Raw genomic sequence first — 20,315 nt, 5'->3', positions numbered from 1 at the left:
CCAACTTAGAGTATCACTGGTTTAGCCCCATGTAATCTTGGTCTTTTGGAGGGTGCACCCTATTTGAAAGAGGTTTTGCAGCGTGAATCTTTCTGGATTCACTATGCTTTTTTTATTCGTGGCCTAGGTGGGTGGCGACGTCCCACCATTTGGTGTCCTTCGTGATGTCTGCGCGCTTCCTGCGGAAGCTCCCACCTTTGGTCGCAATCTTCAGATTCTTTTTTCCGCCGTTGGGTCTGGATCGTTACTAAAGAGTACCAGAGTTTTGGAAGAGGAATCAAGAAAAATCAAAGGAAATCGACAAAAATAAAGTTTTCAGTGACACCGGACTGCAGGTCAGGTAACCAGAGCGACGAGGGAGAAGTTTGGCTACCAAAACCTCGACTTTCAACAGAGGATGCGCTCGCAGGGGGCACCCTGAGCGCGGGGATGGACAAAACACCGTTCAAGGTTTGCACCAATTGCCACCACAAGTACGCCCAGAAGGATCAGCACCCAGTCTGCAACCTCTGCCTGCCGCTCGACCATAGCAGCGAAGACTAGAACGCCTGCTTGGCGTTAACACCGAAGACCCTCCGAGTAAGGGAGAGGCATAGAAGGGCGAACCACAACATGCAGGGCCAGGGGCCACCTCCATCTCTCCGAGACTTGGGTCTCTCCAGAGGAGAGGACGACAACATCGCCGAAGGACCAGAGGAATGCACGGTCGTCAAGGTCCATAAGAAGAAGTCGAAGGAGGTAAGGGAGTCGTCGACCCCTAAACACTCAGGCAACACTCGAAAGAGTGAAGCCAAAGCCCCGAGCGACAATCACAGTAGTGAAGCAAAGTCCTTGAAGCGAGCTGTCGTCGAAACACTTGACGAAAGCAACAGCTACCAGGGACAGTCAACCGAGCGGATCCTTCAAGAAGGACTCGCAATCGGCGAAAGCCCTAGAGAAACAAAGTTCGTTGAAGGTTCCCCTCGAAAAGGACATCTCGGCGCCAAGAAAATAAGGGCAGACTTCGTCGTCGATGTCGGCGGCCACAAAGAGAAGCGCTCCAACCCTCGACGCCGAACATGCGCCGAGATGGAGAGGAAGAGGAGGCTCGAGGCCGAAATTGCAAGCATCCTTCAGCAGAAAAAGGACTTCGACGAGAAGATGTGCCAATACACCATCCTGCCGAAACCCGCTGTCTAAGTCGAAAGACGACGAAGACGCGGAACCCCTGAAAGCTCCTGAACCAGTCGAGGAACTCTGGTACGAAGATTACTATTTCGAGGGAGAAGGCGACGAAGACCTTCAATCCTACCGGTACTCGACACCCTCGGAGGCACAAGACATGGAATGGCAAGACCTCGTCACAGAATCGCCGGAAGAAGGGGTAGACACGTACCCTTCGTGGCCCTCGCCGCCAGACGACATAGGGGTCTACAACATGGCCGTGCAGAAGGTTGCACAGACTTATGGGGTGAAAATGGAGGAAGAGAAGCCAAAATCATGTTTCCTCCTGGAAACTCTACTGCCACAACAAACTAGGAGCCAATTCCTGCCCATGCTCACTAGCGTGCTGGATCAAGGAAGAGAGGCTTTTAAGGAGCCTGCAACATGCAAAGCGGTGACCCCTAGGACTGAGACGAAATACAAACATTCTTAACAGGACCCTGCATACATCCAAGGTTCAGTGCCAGCCGACTCCATAATTGCAGCAATGGCTAAGAAAAGGGCCAATGTACCCACTAATGCTGGACCACCTCCAGACAAGGAGAGTAGGAGGATGGATCTCACAGGGAGAAAAGTGGAGAGCAATGCGGCAATCCAATGGCGGATCGCTAACTCCAACGCCCTGATCAACAGGCATGCTTACCAACACTGGGATGAAGTAGAGCAGCTCCTAAAACATCTACCGGACCAGTACCAGCAAAGAGCTCCTCACCTGGTAGAAGAGGGGAAAACCATGGCAAACACATGCCTAAAATCAGCATTGGATGCTGCAGAAATATCAAGCAGGCTAATGATGATAGGAGTGACTGAGAGAAGACCCGCATGGCTCAGAATTTCGGGATTCAAGCCAGAGGTGCAAAGCAACATCCTAAACACACCTTTTAATAAAGAGCAACTCTTCGGCACGCCCGTCGACGACAAGTTGACACAGCTCAAGAAGGACAACGAAACAGCAAGGTCCATGGGGGCGTTGCAGTTCAGGGGAATGAGAAGAGGCACACCCACAAGAAGGCCGGGTGGTAGAGGAGGCAACGTGCCCTCCACATTGCACCAAATGTTCCAGCAAGGCTACCAAGGGAACAACCAAGGCCAGCAGCAGCAGGGACAGCAGTAGTAAAACTGTCAGTACCAGCCCCGGCGACAGTCCTTTAGAGGGCGCTGAAACAGACAAGGACAAACACGGAGAGGAGGCCTACAGCCCTCAACCAAGTGACTTCATCAAGGAAGTTGCCCCCATCCTAGTAACACCTCGGGGTGGGCGGAAGGACATAAAGGAAAACTACAGCCAAACGTTCAACGACAAACAGTACCTCAAACACTCAACACCGGTAGGGGGGAAGAATAAGAGACTTCATCCAGGAATGGAGAAAGGTCACGTTGGACAAATTGATACTAAACATCATACAATACGGATACTGTATAAAGTTAGAAAGACGGCCTCCGAACAGAAAACCAAGAAACAGGGCACATTCAGCAAAGGAACTCTCGCTCTTGCTGCTAGAAGCGCAAGAACTGCTCAGCAAGGAGGCAATAGAGGTGGTATCAAAGGAACAAAGGGGTTTACTCAACTTACTTCTTGGTGCCAAAGGTGGACGAGACACTAGACCTATCCTAGATCTAAGGTTCCTGAACAAATTCATAAGAACAAAAAGGTTTAAGATTACTTCCCTACAAGAGGTAATACCACAAATACAACGAGGCGACTTCATGGCTACTATAGATTTAAACGACGCATACTCACACATCCCCATCAACCACAAACTCAAGCGCCTGCTAAGGTTTGTGATCAATCAAAGCCACTACCAGTTCACAGAACTGGCATTCGGCCTCAAATCCGCACCAAGGGTGTTTACAAAATGCCTAGCAGCTGTCGCAGCACACGAAGGCAAGGGATACACGTATACCCCTATCTCGACGACTGCCTCGTAAAGGCAAGTTTGTACAGCCAGTGCAGACTACACATCCAGCAGGTCATACTGACCAGACTGGGTTTCTCAATCCATTGGGAGAAATCGTCAAGAAAACCAGAACAAATCAAGATATTCTTAGGGGTAGAGATCGACACCATACAGGCCAAAGTGTTCCCCAGCAGTAAGAGAACATTGGCGGTACTGAAGGAAACACGTCATTACCGCAAGGGGCAAGTTCTAACAGTGAGGACGGCGAGCAAACCGAAGGGAATGATTGTGAGAAAGTGGCTCTGTATATACTGTTCCCTAATAGGTACAGGGTGTACAGAGTCCACAGTCCCCAAGGGTTTGGCAGAGGCTAAAGTTAGATATAACCTTACTCTCTAAAGTGGTAGCTTGGTCGAGCAGTAAGGCAGTATCAGAGGACAGTGTAAAGCATTTGTTGTACACACTCAGTCAGCAAATGGTCTCTCACACTCAATAACTGAACTCTAGGCCAATGGTTTGTATATAGAAAATGTATGCTTGTTTTATTTTAGAACCAACAATTGGCATTAAAATATACTTTCTCAGAATGAGATGCTTCATATAAATACATCTGAAAGAAACAAGTTAGTTAGATTCCTCACCTTAGAATATCCCCAGGCGTCAGACTGGATCCGGATGATTTTGGTAGCAATACCCTTTGCGCGTCGCTAGGCGTCGTCTGCGACTCCGCGTCCGTCGTTGGCGTCGTGCGCCGGAATGACGTCGCTGGAGTACTTAGACGCCGCCCTCGCGCGCTGACGTCAGTTCTTCTTTTTTCCGCGCCAGTAAGCGCCGATCCGGGAGAGCTTACCCCTAGTCAATTTTTGACTAACTTTTTTGACATTTTTGGTTGACTGTTGGTGCCGGTAGGATGCCTGGTTTTAAAGCCTGTGATGCCTGTCATCGACTGATGTCGGTGACGGATCACCATCGCCGGTGCCTCTTCTGCCTGGGGGCCGACCACAACGCGGATTCGTGCCCCGATTATCAGGCCTTGACATCGAAGGCTAGGCGAGAGCGGTCCCGCAAGCTTCTCGAGCTTCGCCACTCGGCTCCGCGCCGCTCGAGGTCCAGGTCTAGGAGGAGGTCCAAGGACCGGTCGCGGAGCCGCAGTCATCGACATCGCTCATCGGGCTCTTCGGGTAAGTCAAAGCACTCCAAGAAGTCCAAGAAGCGACATCGCTCTTCGGACTCCCCTCGCCGGTCGCGCGACTCAGCCGAGGGTCAAGGTTTTTCCACCCCCGCGGCTCCGTCGGAGCCGCGGGGGTGGACCGGAGGGTATGGGGACAGCCGCCGCGTCCGTCCCCATACCCTCCGGTCCCTGGGACTGACGTGACGCCGGCGGAGATCGGTGCCTTCCTCTCGGCCATGAGAGGTCTGGCTCCGCCGTCGACACCCGCCGGCACGCCTTCGGGCCCCGCGGACTCGACTGGGCGACCTCGCGTGCCGGTGGCTCCGGCCCCGGCGCTGTCGATGGCTCCGGCCCCGACGTCGCGGGTCCCCGAGGGATCCAGGCCTGGATCTCTGTCGGTGCCGGTCAACCTCGTCATGCCTCCTCCGCCGGCGCCGACCCCGGTTCCACCACCGGCGCCGTCCCCGGACGACACCATCCCCCTGTTTACCCCCATTCCGGACCCGACGCCGGCTCGGCGTCGGCCGATGCCGGCGCCGATGGATGAGCATGTCATCTACCGTCCGGCTCCGTCCCTTCCTCCTGTGTATCAGGACTCGGATGACGGGGGTGACTGGGAGGGATCTGAGGATCCTTTGGGCAGACAGGCCTATCTTTCTCAGGCCTGGGCAGACGAACTGGGGGATGCCAGTGGTCTGGACACCTCCCCGGACGCTGGTTTCATCTCTCCTCCGACTGTGGCATCGGAGGAAGGTGCAGCTTTTTCAGTGGTGCCGCGCAAGGCGGCCGAAGCCCTTGGGCTAGAGTTGCCTGCTGTGGCCGTGAGGACTAACGTCCTCACTGAGGTGCTTCAACCGACAGCAAGCTCCACAGAGCCTCTGCTGCAGTTCAATGAGGCCCTCGTTGACGTTCTCCAGGGCACTTGGTCCAAGCCCTCCACAGTACCTCCTGTGGATCGGAACGTAGCCTGGCGCCACCGCCCTGCTCCGGGCGACCCCAGTTTCCTGTCCCAACACCCCACCCCTGAGAGTCTGGTTATCCAGGCCTCTACGTCCCAATCCTCCTTCCCGTCCGCTCCTCCGGACAGGGAATCCAAGAGGTTGGAGCAGTTCTGGAAGAAACTTTTCTCGTCCCTGAGCCTGGGGCTGCGGTCTTTGAACACCGCTTGCATCTTGGACTGTTACTCCCACTCTCTGTAGGATGCGGTGGAGGACGTGCTGCCCCTGTGTCCGGAGGAGGCCCGGACACGTCTTTCCCAGGCACTTGCTGACGGGCGAGATGCAGCACGACATGCCATCTGGTGTGGACTTGACACCACGGACTCGCTGGGTAGGGGGATTTCCACCACGGTGGCGCTTCGGCGTCACGCCTCGCTGAGGTCCACGTCATTTTCGGGGGATGTCCAGAGTTCCCTCATGGACATGCCCTTTGATGGCACTCGCCTTTTTGGTGAGAAGGCGCTGGCTCGGTTCAAGGACTCCCGGGCCACGGCCAAGTCCTTGAGTCTTTCGGTCCTGCGGCCGCAAACTTCCGCCTTTCGTGGCCAAGGAAGGGGCGCCTCCTCACGTCCGCCCAGCCACCGGCCGCAGAACCAACCTGCACGCGGTCGCGGACGTGGATTCCGCCGAGGCGGTACTGGAGGTCAACGTGCCGGTCAGTCCACATCCACCCCGGCAGCATCCGCCTCAAAGCCCTCCTAGTCCGAGCTTTCAGGCCCATTCAACGCCAGTGGGCGGCAGAGTTCGCCATCACCTGCTCCACTGGCGTTCCATCAGGTCGGACAGGTGGGTGCTGCAAATCGTCCGAAGGGGCTACTCCCTCCCCTTCGAGACGACCCCTCCAGCCATGCCACCGCAGTGCCACCGTATGTCGGAGGATCACTTGAATCTGCTGCGGCAGGAAGTCACGGCCTTCTTGGCCAAAGAGGCCGTCGAGTGCGTTCCTGGGCCAGAAGTAGCTCGTGGTTGCTATTCCCACTACTTTCTGGTTCCCAAGAAGGGCAAAGTGGGCCTACGCCATATCTTGGACCTCAGGAGCGTCAACGCCTTCCTTCGGAAGGAGCGGTTCAAGATGCTCAAGCTAGCTCAGGTTCTGCCTGCCATCGATCCTGGAGACTGGATGGTAGCGTTGGACTTGCAGGACGCTTACTTTCACATCCCCGTCCTGCTGGCCCATCGGCGTTACCTGCGGTTCACCGTGGGCCAAGAGCATTTTCAGTTTACCGTGCTCCCCTTCGGCCTCACCAGTGCCCCTCGGGTGTTCACGAAAGTGATGGCGGTGGTCGCAGCTCATCTGCGCAGATCAGGGGTTCCAGTCTTCCCCTATCTCGACGACTGGTTGTTAAAGGCGGGCTTGCCCCAGCAAGTCGTCTCCCACCTCCAGATTACGGCCGACCTCCTGCATTCGCTGGGGTTCTCCATCAATGTGCTGAAGTTGCACCTGAGTCCCTCCCAGAAGCTCCTTTTCATCGGAGCGGTTCTCGATTCAGCGCAGTTCCGGGTCTATCCTCCGGAACAGCGGGTCCGGGATATTCAGGCTCTGATTCCCATCTTTCGGTCTCTATCCTGGGTTTCGGTCAGGTTGGTGCTGCGGCTTCTGGGGCTGATGGCCTCCTGCGTCCTGTTAGTACATTGCGCCAGGCGGCGCATGCGAGCTCTGCAGTGGGACCTGAAGTTTCAGTGGGCCCAGCATCGAGGCAACCTGTCCGACCATGTCTTGATCTCGCAGGGCACTATGAAACAGTTGCAGTGGTGGCTCACGGACCGCGATTGGGTCAGCGGCAGATGCATCTCGCTACCCCAACCGGAGCACGTAGTAGTGACGGACGCATCCCTCCTGGGATGGGGGGGCCACATGGGAGAGGCGGAGATCAGAGGACTCTGGTCTCCGGCGGAGACTCAACTCCACATCAACCTTTTGGAGCTGAGAGCGATCCGGCTTGCACTGAAAGCCTTCCTTCCCTCTGTCCGGGGAAGTGTCGTGCAGGTGTTCACGGACAACACCACCGCCATGTGGTATTGCAACAAACAGGGCGGGGTGGGGTCGTGGACTCTTTGTCAGGAGGCTCTGCGCCTCTGAACATGGCTGGAACACCAGGGCATCATCCTGGTGGTTCAACATCTGGCGGGCTCTCTGAACGCCAGAGCAGACGAAGTCAGCCGCCGGTGCATGATGGATCACGAATGGCGTCTGAACTCTGACGTGGCGCAAGGTCTCTTTCTGCAGTGGGGAGAGCCTTGGTTAGATATATTTGCCACCGAAGAGAACGCGCAATGTCATCAGTTCTGCGCGTTGGAATTTCCAAGGCGGCGCTCGTTCGGAGACGCTTTTCGTCGCGAGTGGAGTTGCGGTCTGTTGTACGCCTTTCCGCCTATACCACTTCTGCCCAGAGTGCTGAAGATCAGGCACGACCGGGCCCAAGTCATCTTAGTGGCTCCGGATTGGGCACGAAGGTACTGGTATCCCGAGCTACTCAGTATGTTAACCGATCCTCCGATACGTCTGCCTCTTCAGGAGGACCTTCTGTCGCAGCAGCAGGGGACGGTCCTCCACCCGAACCTGTCCAGCCTCCACCTCCATGCGTGGAGATTGAGCGGCGGCAGTTGATGCCATTTGACTTGCCTCCTGAAGTCTGTGATATCATTCTGGCAGCCAGGCGTCCCTCCACTAAGACGGTATACGCCTGCAGGTGGAACAAATTTGTGGCATGGTGCACAGCAAAGGCTGTGGATCCCTTTTCCACCCCTCTTTCTGAGGTTCTTCTCTTTCTTCTTTCTTTGGCCCAGCAGGGCTCTGCTCTGGGCACCTTGAAAGGTTATCTTGCTGCGATCTGTGCCTTCTTGAGGCTTCCTGATCAGCCCTCTCTTTTCAAGTCCCCTGTAGTTTCACGCTTTCTTAAAGGCATTACCCACACATTCCCTCCTGTCCCTTTTGTAATGCCTCAGTGGGATTTGAATCTTGTCCTGACATTTCTGATGTGCGCTCCCTTTGAGCCCCTTCAAAATTGTCCCCTTCGTCTTCTGACCCTTAAGACTGCTTTTCTGGTAGCTATCACCTCGGCTAGACGGGTGAGTGAGCTCCAGGCTCTATCATCTAAACCTCCTTTTCTGTCTGTTCATCCGGACAAGGTTGTCCTCCGGACTCGTCCTTCTTTTCTTCCGAAAGTGGTGACCCCCTTTCACATCGGGCAATCTGTCACCTTGCCCACCTTCTTTCCGCATCCTTCCAAAGAGGAAGAGAGGCTCCACCGTCTGGACCCAAAACATGCGCTCTCCTTTTATTTGGACCGCACCAAACAGTTCCGGGTGGACGACCAACTTTTCGTTGGATACGTAGGTGCTAAGAAGGGGAAAGCTGTACACAAACGGACCATCTCGCTGTGGGTCGTTTTGTGTATAAAGGTCTGTTACTCTTTGGCAAGAAAGGACCCTCCTGTTGGGCTGAGAGCCCATTCCACCCGGGCCACGGCGGCTACTACTGCCCTGGGACGGGGAGTCCCTTTGCAGGACATCTGTCAGGCGGCGACGTGGGCTTCACTGCACAAGTTTGCCAGGCATTATTGCCTAGATAGCTAAGTCCGGAGGGATGGCTTCTTTGGCCGTTCTGTTCTCCAGGACTTTCTGGTGTGATCTTGGTTCGCAGACCCACCTCTGGGGTTGGTATTGCTGGGGTATCTATTCTAAGGTGAGGAATCTAACTAACGTGTTTCTTTCAGATGAACAAGTTACTTACCTTCGGTAACGATGTATCTGTAATAAACATTAGTTAGTTAGATTCCTCACCGACCCACTCAGCCTCCCCGTTCTGCGAACTGACATCTAGGGTTAAGGTTATCCTTTTCAGGCCCCTAGACTTTTTTGGCACCATTGTCGGTCTCTTGCATGGCTCTGCGTTCCTGGCGCGTAAAGCTATGTACAAGAACTGACGTCAGCGCTCGAGGGCGGCGTCTAAGTACTCCAGCGACGTCATTCCGGCGCACGACGCCAACGACGGACGCGGAGCCGCAGACGACGCCTAGCGACGCACAAGGGGTATTGCTACAAAAATCTTCTGGATCCAGTCTGACACCTGGGGATATTCTAAGGTGAGGAATCTAACTAACTAATGTTTCTTACAGATACATTGTTACCGAAGGTAAGTAACTTGTTCTTTTGCACTATGCAATTGTCTTTTGTAAACAGTTAAAAGTGGTTGCAATAGGCAACACTATTTTAAACACAACAATGCATTGAGCTCAATGGAAATTTCAAGTTATTTGCAACAGATTACTTTTTGGATTACTTTTGGAATTCCAGGACTGGATCCTAGATTCAGTCCTGGGTCAGTACTTGGAATCAAGTGATGAAAGTCAACTTAATTACTGTGATGATTTTTAAACAATATTTAGCTATTTTAAAAGTTGACACTTTCATAGAAAACAGTCAATGATTCCCTATGGAAGAAAATTCAAGTTGCAGGTACAGTATGTTCTCGTTACTTTTGTAATCCAGAACTGGGTACCTAGACTCAGTACTGGGACCTTTATCCAAAACAGGTAAGTAATTACGTTTTCATATATTATACGATTTTTAAAGAATATTTAAAGATTGCAAAATTGACACTTAAAAGAAATTTCACAGGAAAACAGTCGATGATTTCCTATGGGAGAAAATTGGGTTACTGGTAAGTACAGTTGTAAGTATTTTTCAGAGTCAGTGCTGGGCACCAAGATCCAGCACTGGGAGCTCACCGAAGAGCCGGTGAGTATTTTCGTTTTCATTACTCGGCTGATTTTTGGTGAATGTTTTAAGATTTGAAAAGTCCACACTTAGAAGAAATTTCAGGAAAAAGCCAGTCAATGTTACCCTATGAAGAAAATAGAGTTATCGGTTTAAAGGTAAGTACTCGACTGGCAGAGTTGAGGTTCTGGGCATAGACTCGGGGGGGGGGGGGGGGGGGCGGGCAGGGTCAGGTAGGTACAGTTGGTTCACTCTCAGCGACTCTAGGGCGGCCGAGTGCAGAGAGATTTAGGCCCAATGTTATCCTATGAGGGATAGGGGGTGCCTTGGTTGGTGGCTGCTGACTAGCAAGCCACGCGGCTGTGGGAGCTGGGCTCCTGGTCACTTAGGGCAAGTGGGGAAGTAGGTAGGTGTAGAGGTAAGGTAGCCAGGTCCTCTGGGGTTTGTGAGGTTGCTGGCCACGAGATGCTGGATTGGAGCAGGAGCAGGTTCGAGGGTCGACAGGCCGGTTGGGCTGGGGCCACAGCAGTTGGTGTCTTCCTCTTCTTAGCAGCTGCAGGGCAGGTCTTCTTTCTTCTTGCTCTTCTTTGTATTTCGGAATCTGGGGAAGGAAGGTTCAGGGTGCCCCTAAATACTAGATTTAGGGGCGTTACAGGTAGGTGAAGGGCAGGGACCAATGGGTCCCTGTCCTGGGGTGGGTACACCCCCTATCCTGCCTCTCTCCTGTGGGATGGGGGCAGTAGCCTAGTCCTGATAGGGTAAGGCTTCCCATCTTGAAGATGGCGAGAGCCCGGAGATGTGCTTCACCTCGCCTCCCCCACCTGAGGGGTGGGGTTGGCAGGCTGGCACATCCCCTGTCCTTATTTGGGGTTTCCGGCCAAGCTTCCCACCAGAGTGGGGGGGTTGCAGTGGCCTGGGGAAGCTCACAGAGGCGGCATGCCTTTGAAGCTTCTCCCTGCCCATCCTGGGGGAGGAGATTTAGCACCTGACCCAGGATGAGCATTGTTGCAGGCCCAGGAGAGCAGGGGCTCTCCCACCCAGGGGTCCAGCAACATGGCTGCTGTGTGGCAGCCTCAAAGCAGACGTGGATTGTAGGTTAGGTTTAAGGGGGCATCTCTAAGATGCCCTCTGGGGTGCTTGGTACATTAAATCCCACACTGGCATCAGTGTTAGTTTAATGTGCTGAGAAATTTGATACCAAACTTCTCAGTCTTCAGTGTTTCCATTATGGTGCTGTAGAGTTCGTGTTTGACGAGCTCTCAGCACCATGTACTCTTAAATGGTAGCACTGCACTTAGTGCCCAGGAATGGACCTGGGTACTGTAGGGGCACAGCGCCCCTGCTCCTGTGCCCACACCATTGGCATAAGGCACCCAGCTAGAGGGGTGGCTGATGTATGCCATGGCAGTGTAGGTGATGGGCATGGCACACAGGGATGTGTGCCATGTCGACTCTTTTTTTGTCTTGCACCCGGACACCAAGCCTGCAAATGCAGTGTGTGTGTGTAAGGGTGCAGGGCATCTAAGGGTGGCACAATGAGTGCTGCAGCCCTTAGAGGCCTATGGTACCATTTACCAGGGGCTGACATGTGGCCAGGGTTTGCCAATTTGGGTTTTGTGTGTTTTAGGGAAGGAACATAGGCCCTGGGCACTTGATTGGCAGGAGTCCATGGCACACTCAGTCAAAGTACATTCAGCAATTCAGCAAAAAGTGGGGGCATACCATGCAAGAAAGATGGCACTTTCTCACAATGATGGCGTCATTCATCCACTTAGTCCCAAATATCCGGCTACACATGAGACCATTCCAGGAATAGATTCAGCAGCAATGGTCACAGGCCACAGGGTGTTGGGAAGATCTTGTGGTTGTCACGCACGCAGTGCATCAGGAAATAGCGTGGTGGAAAAAGGAAAACATATCACAGGGGAAGCCATTCACACAACCAACTCCAACAGTGACCATCACAACGGGTGCCTCCCAGGTGGGGTGGGGCGCACACATGAACAAGGTGAGGGGTCTGTGGTCGCAGCAAGATGCGGTCAGACACATCCACTACCTAGAGCTAAAAACTGTATTCCAAGCCTTTCAGAAAGAGCTCTACGGGAACAGGGTGTTAGTCCAAACAGACAACACAACCACCATGTTCTACATCAACAAACAAGGAGGAACACAATCAGTACCACTATCGGGGCTAGCACAGGAAATTTTGAGATGGGCCATCCCACTGAAAATAGACCTACTAGCAATACATCTCCCAGGGAAGGACAATGTGGAAGCAGACCGGCTCAGCAGACAGACGTCGGCATCTCACGATGGGAGCTCAACCAGCAGGAAATAGAAAAGTTTTTCCAGAAATGGGGTACTCCACAAATAGACCTATTTGCAACACACCAGAATGCAAAATGCCAACACTTCGCATCCAGACAACCGGACCATCGGTCCCAAGGGAATGCATTATGGATAAGTTGGTCAAAGAGCTTTGCATACGCTTCCCCCCCCCCCCCCCCGATACCACTAATTCACAGGGTACTTAGCAAATGCAGAATCAGCAACATGACGCTAATACTGATAGCACCTCAGTGGGCCAGGTAGTCCTGGTTCTCGCAGATAGTGGAAATGGCACAAGAACCAGCACACAGGTTCCCAAGAAGGGACCTGTTAACAATGCAGAACGGAAGGGTGCTTCACCCAGAACCAGAGGGTCTCAGCCTAGCAGCATGGCTCCTGAAGACCTAGAATTTGCGCACCTAAAACTACCAGCAAGTACTATGGTAGTACTCAGGGAGGCAAGAAGGCCTACCACAAGAAAGTGCTACATAGCAAAATGGAAGAGGTACTCCCAACGGTGCATCAAGGAGAAACTACAATGGAAGGCCACAAGGGAATCAACAGTACTAAAGTACTTAACACACCTGCTACAAAGCGGATTGAGCTAAACATCCCTGAGGGTGCACTTGGCTGCGGTGGTGGCCTACAGAAGAGGTGAAACAGGGAAAAGTTTCTTCACCTCAAGTGGTGAAGAGATTCTTTGAAAGGCACAAGAGAATCGCCCCCCAAAGAGGATGCCAACACCAGCATGGAACCTCAACGTAGTGCTAACTCAATTGATAAAGACACCCTTTGAACCTATTCACAAGACTACACTGCACATGCTCACACTAAAGAGAGCCTTCTTAGTGGCGATCACGTCACTACGAAGAGTAAGTGAGTTGCAAGCGCTCACATTCCAAGAGCCCTACTTACAAATACTCAAGGACAGGATTGTAATGAGGACGGACCCACACTTCATGCCAAAGGTGGTGTCTCGGTTCCATATTAACCAAACAATCCAAATACCAAGTTTTTTCCAAAAACCGACCACAAAAACAGAAAGGGCTCTACACACACTAGACACCAGAAGGGCTGTAATGCACTTTATAGAGAGGACAAAGGAGTGCAGGAAAACAAAACAGTTCTTTGTCTCCTTTGCAAGCAGTTTTCTGGGACGACCAGTCACCAAGAACTCCATTGCTCGATGGATTGCGCAGACAATTCAACTCTGCCACAAGCAGGCAGGACAAGTTACAAGGAGCAGCTCAGGCTCACTCAACAAGAAAGAAAGGAGCAACAATTGCGTTTCTAGCGAACACACCTATCCAAGACATTTGCCAAGCGGCAACATGGTCTTCAGTGCACACATTCACTAAGCACTACTGTGTGGATATTCAAATGAACAAAGAAACGCAAGTGGGACAGACGGTCTTACAACACATATTTAGTAAGCAGTGCTCATCTTCCACCCAGCCATCACAATAAGGACAAAACGCTCTAAAGTCTATGCACAGCATAGTGAATCCAGAAAGATTCACGCTGCATAACGTATAGTTTCTTACCTGTCGGTGTAGTTTTGCAGCTTGAAGACTTTCTGGATTCACTAGTGAACAAGACTTTACAAAATAACAGAGACAGGATTAACACACGACCAGAAAAAAGAATCTGAAGATGGCGACCAAAGGTGGGAGCTTCCGCAGGAAGCGCGCCAACGTCACGAAGGACACCAAATGGTGGGTCGTCGCCACCCACCTGGGCCACGAAAAAAAAAAGAAAAAAGAGAAAATACTACTATTCCGGACCCAATCACAAGATGGCTGAATAATACACAGCATAGTGAATCCAGAAAGTCTTTAAGCTGCAAAACTACACCGACAGGTAAAACTATACGATGTTTCTTATTCGTTCTGAAATGAAATACAAAATGGGTAGACTTCTTTGAACCTACAGCCTATAATGTGGCAATACTTCAGAAAGGTGCCCAGTGCTGTTTGGGAGAGGGTTAGCTTGTACTTCTACTGTTGTAACCATTTTTCAGTCATTTTTGGTGATTGCTTGGAGATTTATAAATGCACTCTACAGATGGGCTTTGATATTGTGGGCGATGTGTATGCTATCCTTTTGTACAGCTCTTTTCCTCGATAAAGGCTATGAGGCAGCAAAGAAGACAATTCATTTGTAGTTCAAAAGCAGTCGATCCACTGTCCATTCTTTAATTTACGCAAAGGTTGTACCTTTCTCCCAGCATTTTAACTTTTCTGTGAAATATATATATTTGTTTTTGTTAAAAAGGAAAACATTTGCAGTTTGTTGGCATTGAATGGGAAGATAGGCCTTGGCTCAAGGCACACATACTCTGCCTGCCACCATCTCAACAGCATAACTGTTTCCATAAGGTCTGGAATTTACATTATTCTGTTGTGTGGAGGTTTGGGGGGTATATAGAGATAACTGCAGACTATGGTATTTCAATCACTCGCAATCCCTTCTCTCAGTGCAGATAGTTTGTGACACAGGTTGTTTTTACTGACCTAAAGAAAAGGAACAACAGTGATGTTGCTCCATCAAAAGAAAGATTTGAGGTGTTACTCCATGCCTGTAGTAACTCATTTTTTAATGTTTCTAGCTGCCTCTACACAACTAATTATTTTAAAAAAAAAGAAATTCTATATAGTGCTCAAATATTGCATGTCCTCTCAATGGCGTTTTTGGATTATGCCTGTCAATCTTGATAATATTTACAGTCATATCCCCCACAGTGGGTAGCACTTCCTGTTTGGGGGGGGTAAGAGTGCCTTGACTGGCCTTTAGGCTCATGTCACCACCATAATCTCTGTGAACATGCAAGGAACAGTCTAGTATAACTGGTTTGAATTCTTTGGGTGATAACTGGTGTCCTCATAAATGGAATACGTCTTTGACCATATACACAGCTAGGCTATAAGAACACTTCACACTTTATATATTTCCAATTTTTTCTGATTTTGTATGAGTTTGGAAACAGACCTTCTGGAAAAATAGAAAAGGACATATTTGTGTATTTCGGTTTATCATATTCCCTGTACAGTGTTGTTTTTTTCTAATCTGGTGAAAGCTTTTGCTAACCTTCAGCAATAAGAAATTTGCCACTGGTAAAAATGTGCTGATATGCTTGTGACATCCGGCATTTCAATCTCAGTGGATCTCCATTGTTAATCATAAGCATTGAATAGTCCCGCCTATGTGTGGGCATCCTGGAACAGTTCTTTCAAAGTCACATCAACTTCGCCTTACTTCCGAAAGACTCTAGTGTCCCATCATGCCCTGTAGGTGGCAATTTACTCAAACCAGTAGTATATATGTATTATATATTTTGGGGAGGAGAAAGGGTTACTTGGAGAACTAGAATTACAAGTAAGAAACAATTTCTTCTCTCTCATGGGATCTCCATGGATAATCATAAGCACTGAATAGATTTTCAAGCTTATCCCTCAAAGATTCAGCAAAATTAGAGGTAATAAAGGAAAAATGTAAAATTAGGAAAACAAATTAGTGTCTCGTAAAGGTGTGAACTGATCTCAAAGTTGCAACCTTGCAAATCTCAGCAATTGGTATGTTACTAAGCAAAGCAGTAGCAGCTGATTTACACCTGGTGAAGTGACCCCTAGGTTTACGGGATGGGGTTCTGTTTGCGTTTTGATAGCAAAGGATTAATGAGGAGACAATCCATCTAGCTAAGGATTGCTTGGAAGTGGTATATCCTGTCCGTAGAGGACCATAGTTGACAAACATTTTTTGATTTTCTTCAAGATTTTGCCATTTCTAGATAGAACTTCACAACCCTACTAAAATCGAAGGCGTGGAGAGCTCTCTCTGCAGATGGAGAGGGGTTTTTAAAGAATGTAGGTAAAGTAACAGTCTGATGGGTACATCTTAGATTTTCATACTATTTTAAAAATGTGCAATTTGTTGTGGTACCATTTGTTAAAAAAATGTGGAGGTTTGAATTAGTTTGAAAAAGAAAAATTAAAGCAAATCATGTGTGATAGGAATTCAAAACTACTACACAACCCATCTTAATAATTCCTTATACTGTCATTCAAATCTCTTCTTCTGTTTCGTGTTACATTAAAACTTGACTGTACAGCTTTGTTTGCATCTATTCGTGCCTAAAGACCATGGTTGCTGTAGAATAGGTGCTCTTTGGAAATACCCCTGCCATCATTGCCCCCCCTTATAACCGTAAAGAAAGTGACATTTTATTTTCAAAATAAGCCAAAATAGCACAACGTTACTTCCTCGACATTATAAAACACCTAAATAACTCTTCTCTGTATAGGACACTTGAGGATATAGCACAAAATGTTAAAAAGGATTATACACGTTGTTTTACACAGAAAAGTAATATTTTGTTTTATTTACCGTGTCATACTTAGGTGTGGTACCATACGTGCAATAGCCGTGGAAAGGGTTGCTACAATACAAGGCTGAAGGACGATGGAGGATGCACTATTTGGTATAATGAGATGCAGGTAAGATCAGGCGACTTACATACACAACACTGTCCCGTTCACACGCCCCAACCCCCACCCCCCCTGACCAAAATCCATAGAGCATGGGAAGCAGACCTGGGCAAGCCGATATCAGATAAAGAATGGGGGATACTGGTGGAGAGGGCGTGGAAGAGAGCTACACAGAGCCTACCTTACCCCCAGAAAAGCTCAATAACTATTTCTGTATGCAAATTGCAGCTTGCCCACGATGTCATACAATAGGAGCTGATTTTTTGCATATGTTCTGGAGCTGCCCGAACATAGGGGACTTCTGGGAGGAGGTAACCTTAATATTGGCGGAAGTGACTGAGAAAGAAATAGGGAATACTCCGGAATACTGTCTGTTGCACTGGTTTCCCCATAATGCTAAAAACAAGGTAACGAGTAAGTTCCAAGACCTTGGGTTAGTTTTAGCTAAGAGAGACATTACCAGGCACTGGAAATTGAGAATTGGTCCTAGTTTCGCTAGATGGTAAAAGGAGTTCATTAAATGGGCTGAATGTGAAACTATTGTCAGACTGAGAATAGCTAAACGAACGGGAAGTGAGAAATCGCTGGAAGTGGACAGCATTGCTGGAAATACTTACAAATCCAAATGTTGCGGATGGGAGTGATCAAGAGGAAGGAAGCCAAGGTGGGGCTGACTGATTTCCCTGCGCTGGGCCTACTGAGCGAAGTGAGGGAAAGTCCCTTGAACATATGTTAGTGACCCTCAAAGATAAAAATATGAGGCCCTGCAGACGACTGAGCAGGTTGCCGACTATAGAGACCCGCCTGGGAGGGTAGGGTGGGGGATATAGTTGGGGTATGGCTAAGATATGTCTGAGTCCTCTGATTTTCAACTTGCAGTGTCACAGTGCTCACTCAATGAAACATCCCAATGGTGGCAGACTAATTCCAGAACAATAACATTTCATCAGTGAGCATCAAGTACTGGTTAGCAGCTCTGGGCACATAATTGCATGTGTCACAAGATGTTTCATAGCGGTACAAAAGGGGGTGGTGATGGATGGAGCATCAGAACCAATCAAACACTCACACCCAGTCAACAGATCTGGGTTTGCTCCATCACCGTACTTTAGGCCACTCTGCCAGAAACCGGTCCTAGGAAGCTTGTTTCCGGTCCAGGGAAGGCATGGCTTGGCAGTTCGGGCTGGACTGTTCCCATGAGGCACAGGGTCAGACTGATTTGCATATGGCCATGTCTGAACTGGGGTGGCAGAGTGGGCTAAAGAACGGTGATGGATCAAACCCAGATCTGTTGACTGGGTGTGAGTGTTTGATTGGTTCTGATGCTCCGTCCATCACCACCCCCTTTTGTACCGCTTTGTCCGCCATAAGTTGGCAGGGTATGCTCAGACGTGAGTCCCTTGCTCACTTTGCCACTGGATTCAAGCAAGCCTGGCTGAAGACTGCTGAAATGCCAGAAACCGGTCCTAGGAAGCTTGTTTCCGGTCCAGGGAAGGCATGGCTTGGCAGTTCGGCTGGACTGTTCCCATGAGGCACAGGGTCAGACTGATTTGCATATGGCCATGTCTGAACTGGGGTGGCAGAGTGGGCTAAAGAACGGTGATGGATCAAACCCAGATCTGTTGACTGGGTGTGAGTGTTTGATTGGTTCTGATGCTCCGTCCATCACCTTTTGTACAACAAGATGTTTCATAGAAACTCCATGACATTTGTTTTTCGTGTATTTCGAATATGCTTGGATCTGTGAGCATGTGTTTATGCACAGTTTTTACCACAGCATTTTGTCTTCTCATCAGGAGTATGATTTTGGTGTTTTACTCTCATGACAGTTGCCTTTGGTGACTGTGGATGGGCTGAAAATCTAAGGCTTGCGGTTAAATGTAGCCAAATGTGCTGATGGAGCATGAGGCAAAGCTTCTAGTACGTACATACTAGGCTCTCTCCACACTCCCGAGTGTATGTGTTGTGCTTTTGTTCAAATGATGTATTTCTAAATGTAACATAGATAAACCATATGTCAAAGTGCCTTGTTAAAGCAATGACCAACTGTACAATGTTAAGATCTAAAATATGTAAGCTAAGCCCACTTATACTTAAAAGTAGTATCAAGGGCATCTGTTACCAGATAGGCTGCAGAAGTTTTATTTGTTGGTAAATTTGTGCAGTGGTCTAAAGTCTTTCTGTAACTTTGGCTAGGAGCCCGGCACAGACACCTTTCTCTCTGAAGGTAGTTTGAAACCTGTGTGGTGGTTTCTGCTACCTGGCTGCCTCACGGCAGTTAAGCCTTCACTCCAGTCTAACAAGGTAGAAGGGGGTATGAACGACCCACATATGTTCCTCTCTCTGTGGTTAAGACCCATCCCAGATCTGACCCATGGACGTCATTTAGGGGTCGCCAGGGGTCGCATATGTGACCCCTCTCTCACCCCTAGCTACCCCTGGCACTGCTTTTGCAACCCCTAGTCTCAGAGGTGGCAAAATCAGTGCCTGGAACACAGGGGCAGCTCTTCATAATGGATGCTGGTTGGAGCTCCACTTGCCTGGTTTCTGTCAATTTGTTTATTATACAAGTAGTGAATATTATTATTCACTATAAGTGTAATAAAAAATGGAGTATGCTAGATGGAATATGACCCTATCTGGAAGCTAAGGTAAGTAAAAAATGCTTTTAAATGTATACTGTGTGCATGCTTACGGGTAAGCTTGTGTTTATGTGCCCAAGAGTGTGTGAATGTGTTAGTATGTGTAAGCATGTGTCTGTAAGTCAAAGTAAGGGTCTAATGGTATGCAAAGTCACTTCTGCTACCCCTGGAATTTTGGTGAATTAAAGTCCATGTCTGAGTTTAAAACCCCAGAGAAGTGCAGCATGTTACGAATAAAAGTTATAGTTAGAGAAAGAACAGGCGGCTTTCACTGCTTCTTGTTCTGAAAGGCAACGGAGTTTGACACGTAACAGTTCCAGACTCTCCCACATGTTATGTTAATTTGTAGAGCGCGGCTAATCGCCTGTGAGGGTATCCAGGTGCTAAGTAGGGCAGGCCTGAGGGGGGAGGGGGGGGGGGAGGGGAGGAGGAGGAGGAGGAGGAGGAGGAGGAGGAGGAGGAGGAGGAGGAGGAGGAGGAGGTGGTGGTGGTGGTGGTGGTGGTGGTGGTGGTGGTGGTGGTGGTGGTGGTGGTGGTGGTGGTGGTGGTGGTGGTGGTGGTGGTGGTGGTGGTGGTGGTGGTGGTGGTGGTGGTGGTGGTGGTGGTGGTGGTGGTGGTGGTGGTGGTGGTGGTGGTGGTGGTGGTGGTGGTGGTGGTGGTGGTGGTGGTGGTGGTGGTGGTGGTGGTGGTGGTGGTGGTGGTGGTGGTGGTGGTGGTGGTGGTGGTGGTGGTGGTGGTGGTGGTGGTGGTGGTGGTGGTGGTGGTGGTGGTGGTGGTGGTGGTGGTGGTGGTGGTGGTGGTGGTGGTGGTGGTGGTGGTGGTGGTGGTGGTGGTGGTGGTGGTGGTGGTGGTGGTGGTGGTGGTGGTGGTGG

At 50.1% G+C, this 20,315-nt stretch overlaps 1 protein-coding gene across 1 annotated transcript in view; it reads left to right on the top strand.

Annotated features, from left to right (window-relative positions):
* Nucleotides 1-20,315, top strand: part of DDX1 (DEAD-box helicase 1) — a 287,219-nt gene that overhangs the window by 240,856 nt on the left and 26,048 nt on the right. The window contains exon 24 of the mRNA XM_085610667.1: nt 16,715-16,810. Coding sequence (XP_085466793.1) covers nt 16,715-16,810 — 96 coding nt within the window. The remainder of the gene's footprint in view (nt 1-16,714; nt 16,811-20,315) is intronic.

The sequence above is a fragment of the Triturus cristatus genome, chromosome 6 (assembly GCF_964204655.1).
Source record: "Triturus cristatus chromosome 6, aTriCri1.1, whole genome shotgun sequence".
In the NCBI taxonomy this organism is placed as follows: Eukaryota; Metazoa; Chordata; class Amphibia; order Caudata; family Salamandridae; genus Triturus; species Triturus cristatus.
The sequence above is the reverse complement of the archived record's forward strand: the minus strand, read 5'-3'. Positions and strand labels throughout refer to the sequence as shown.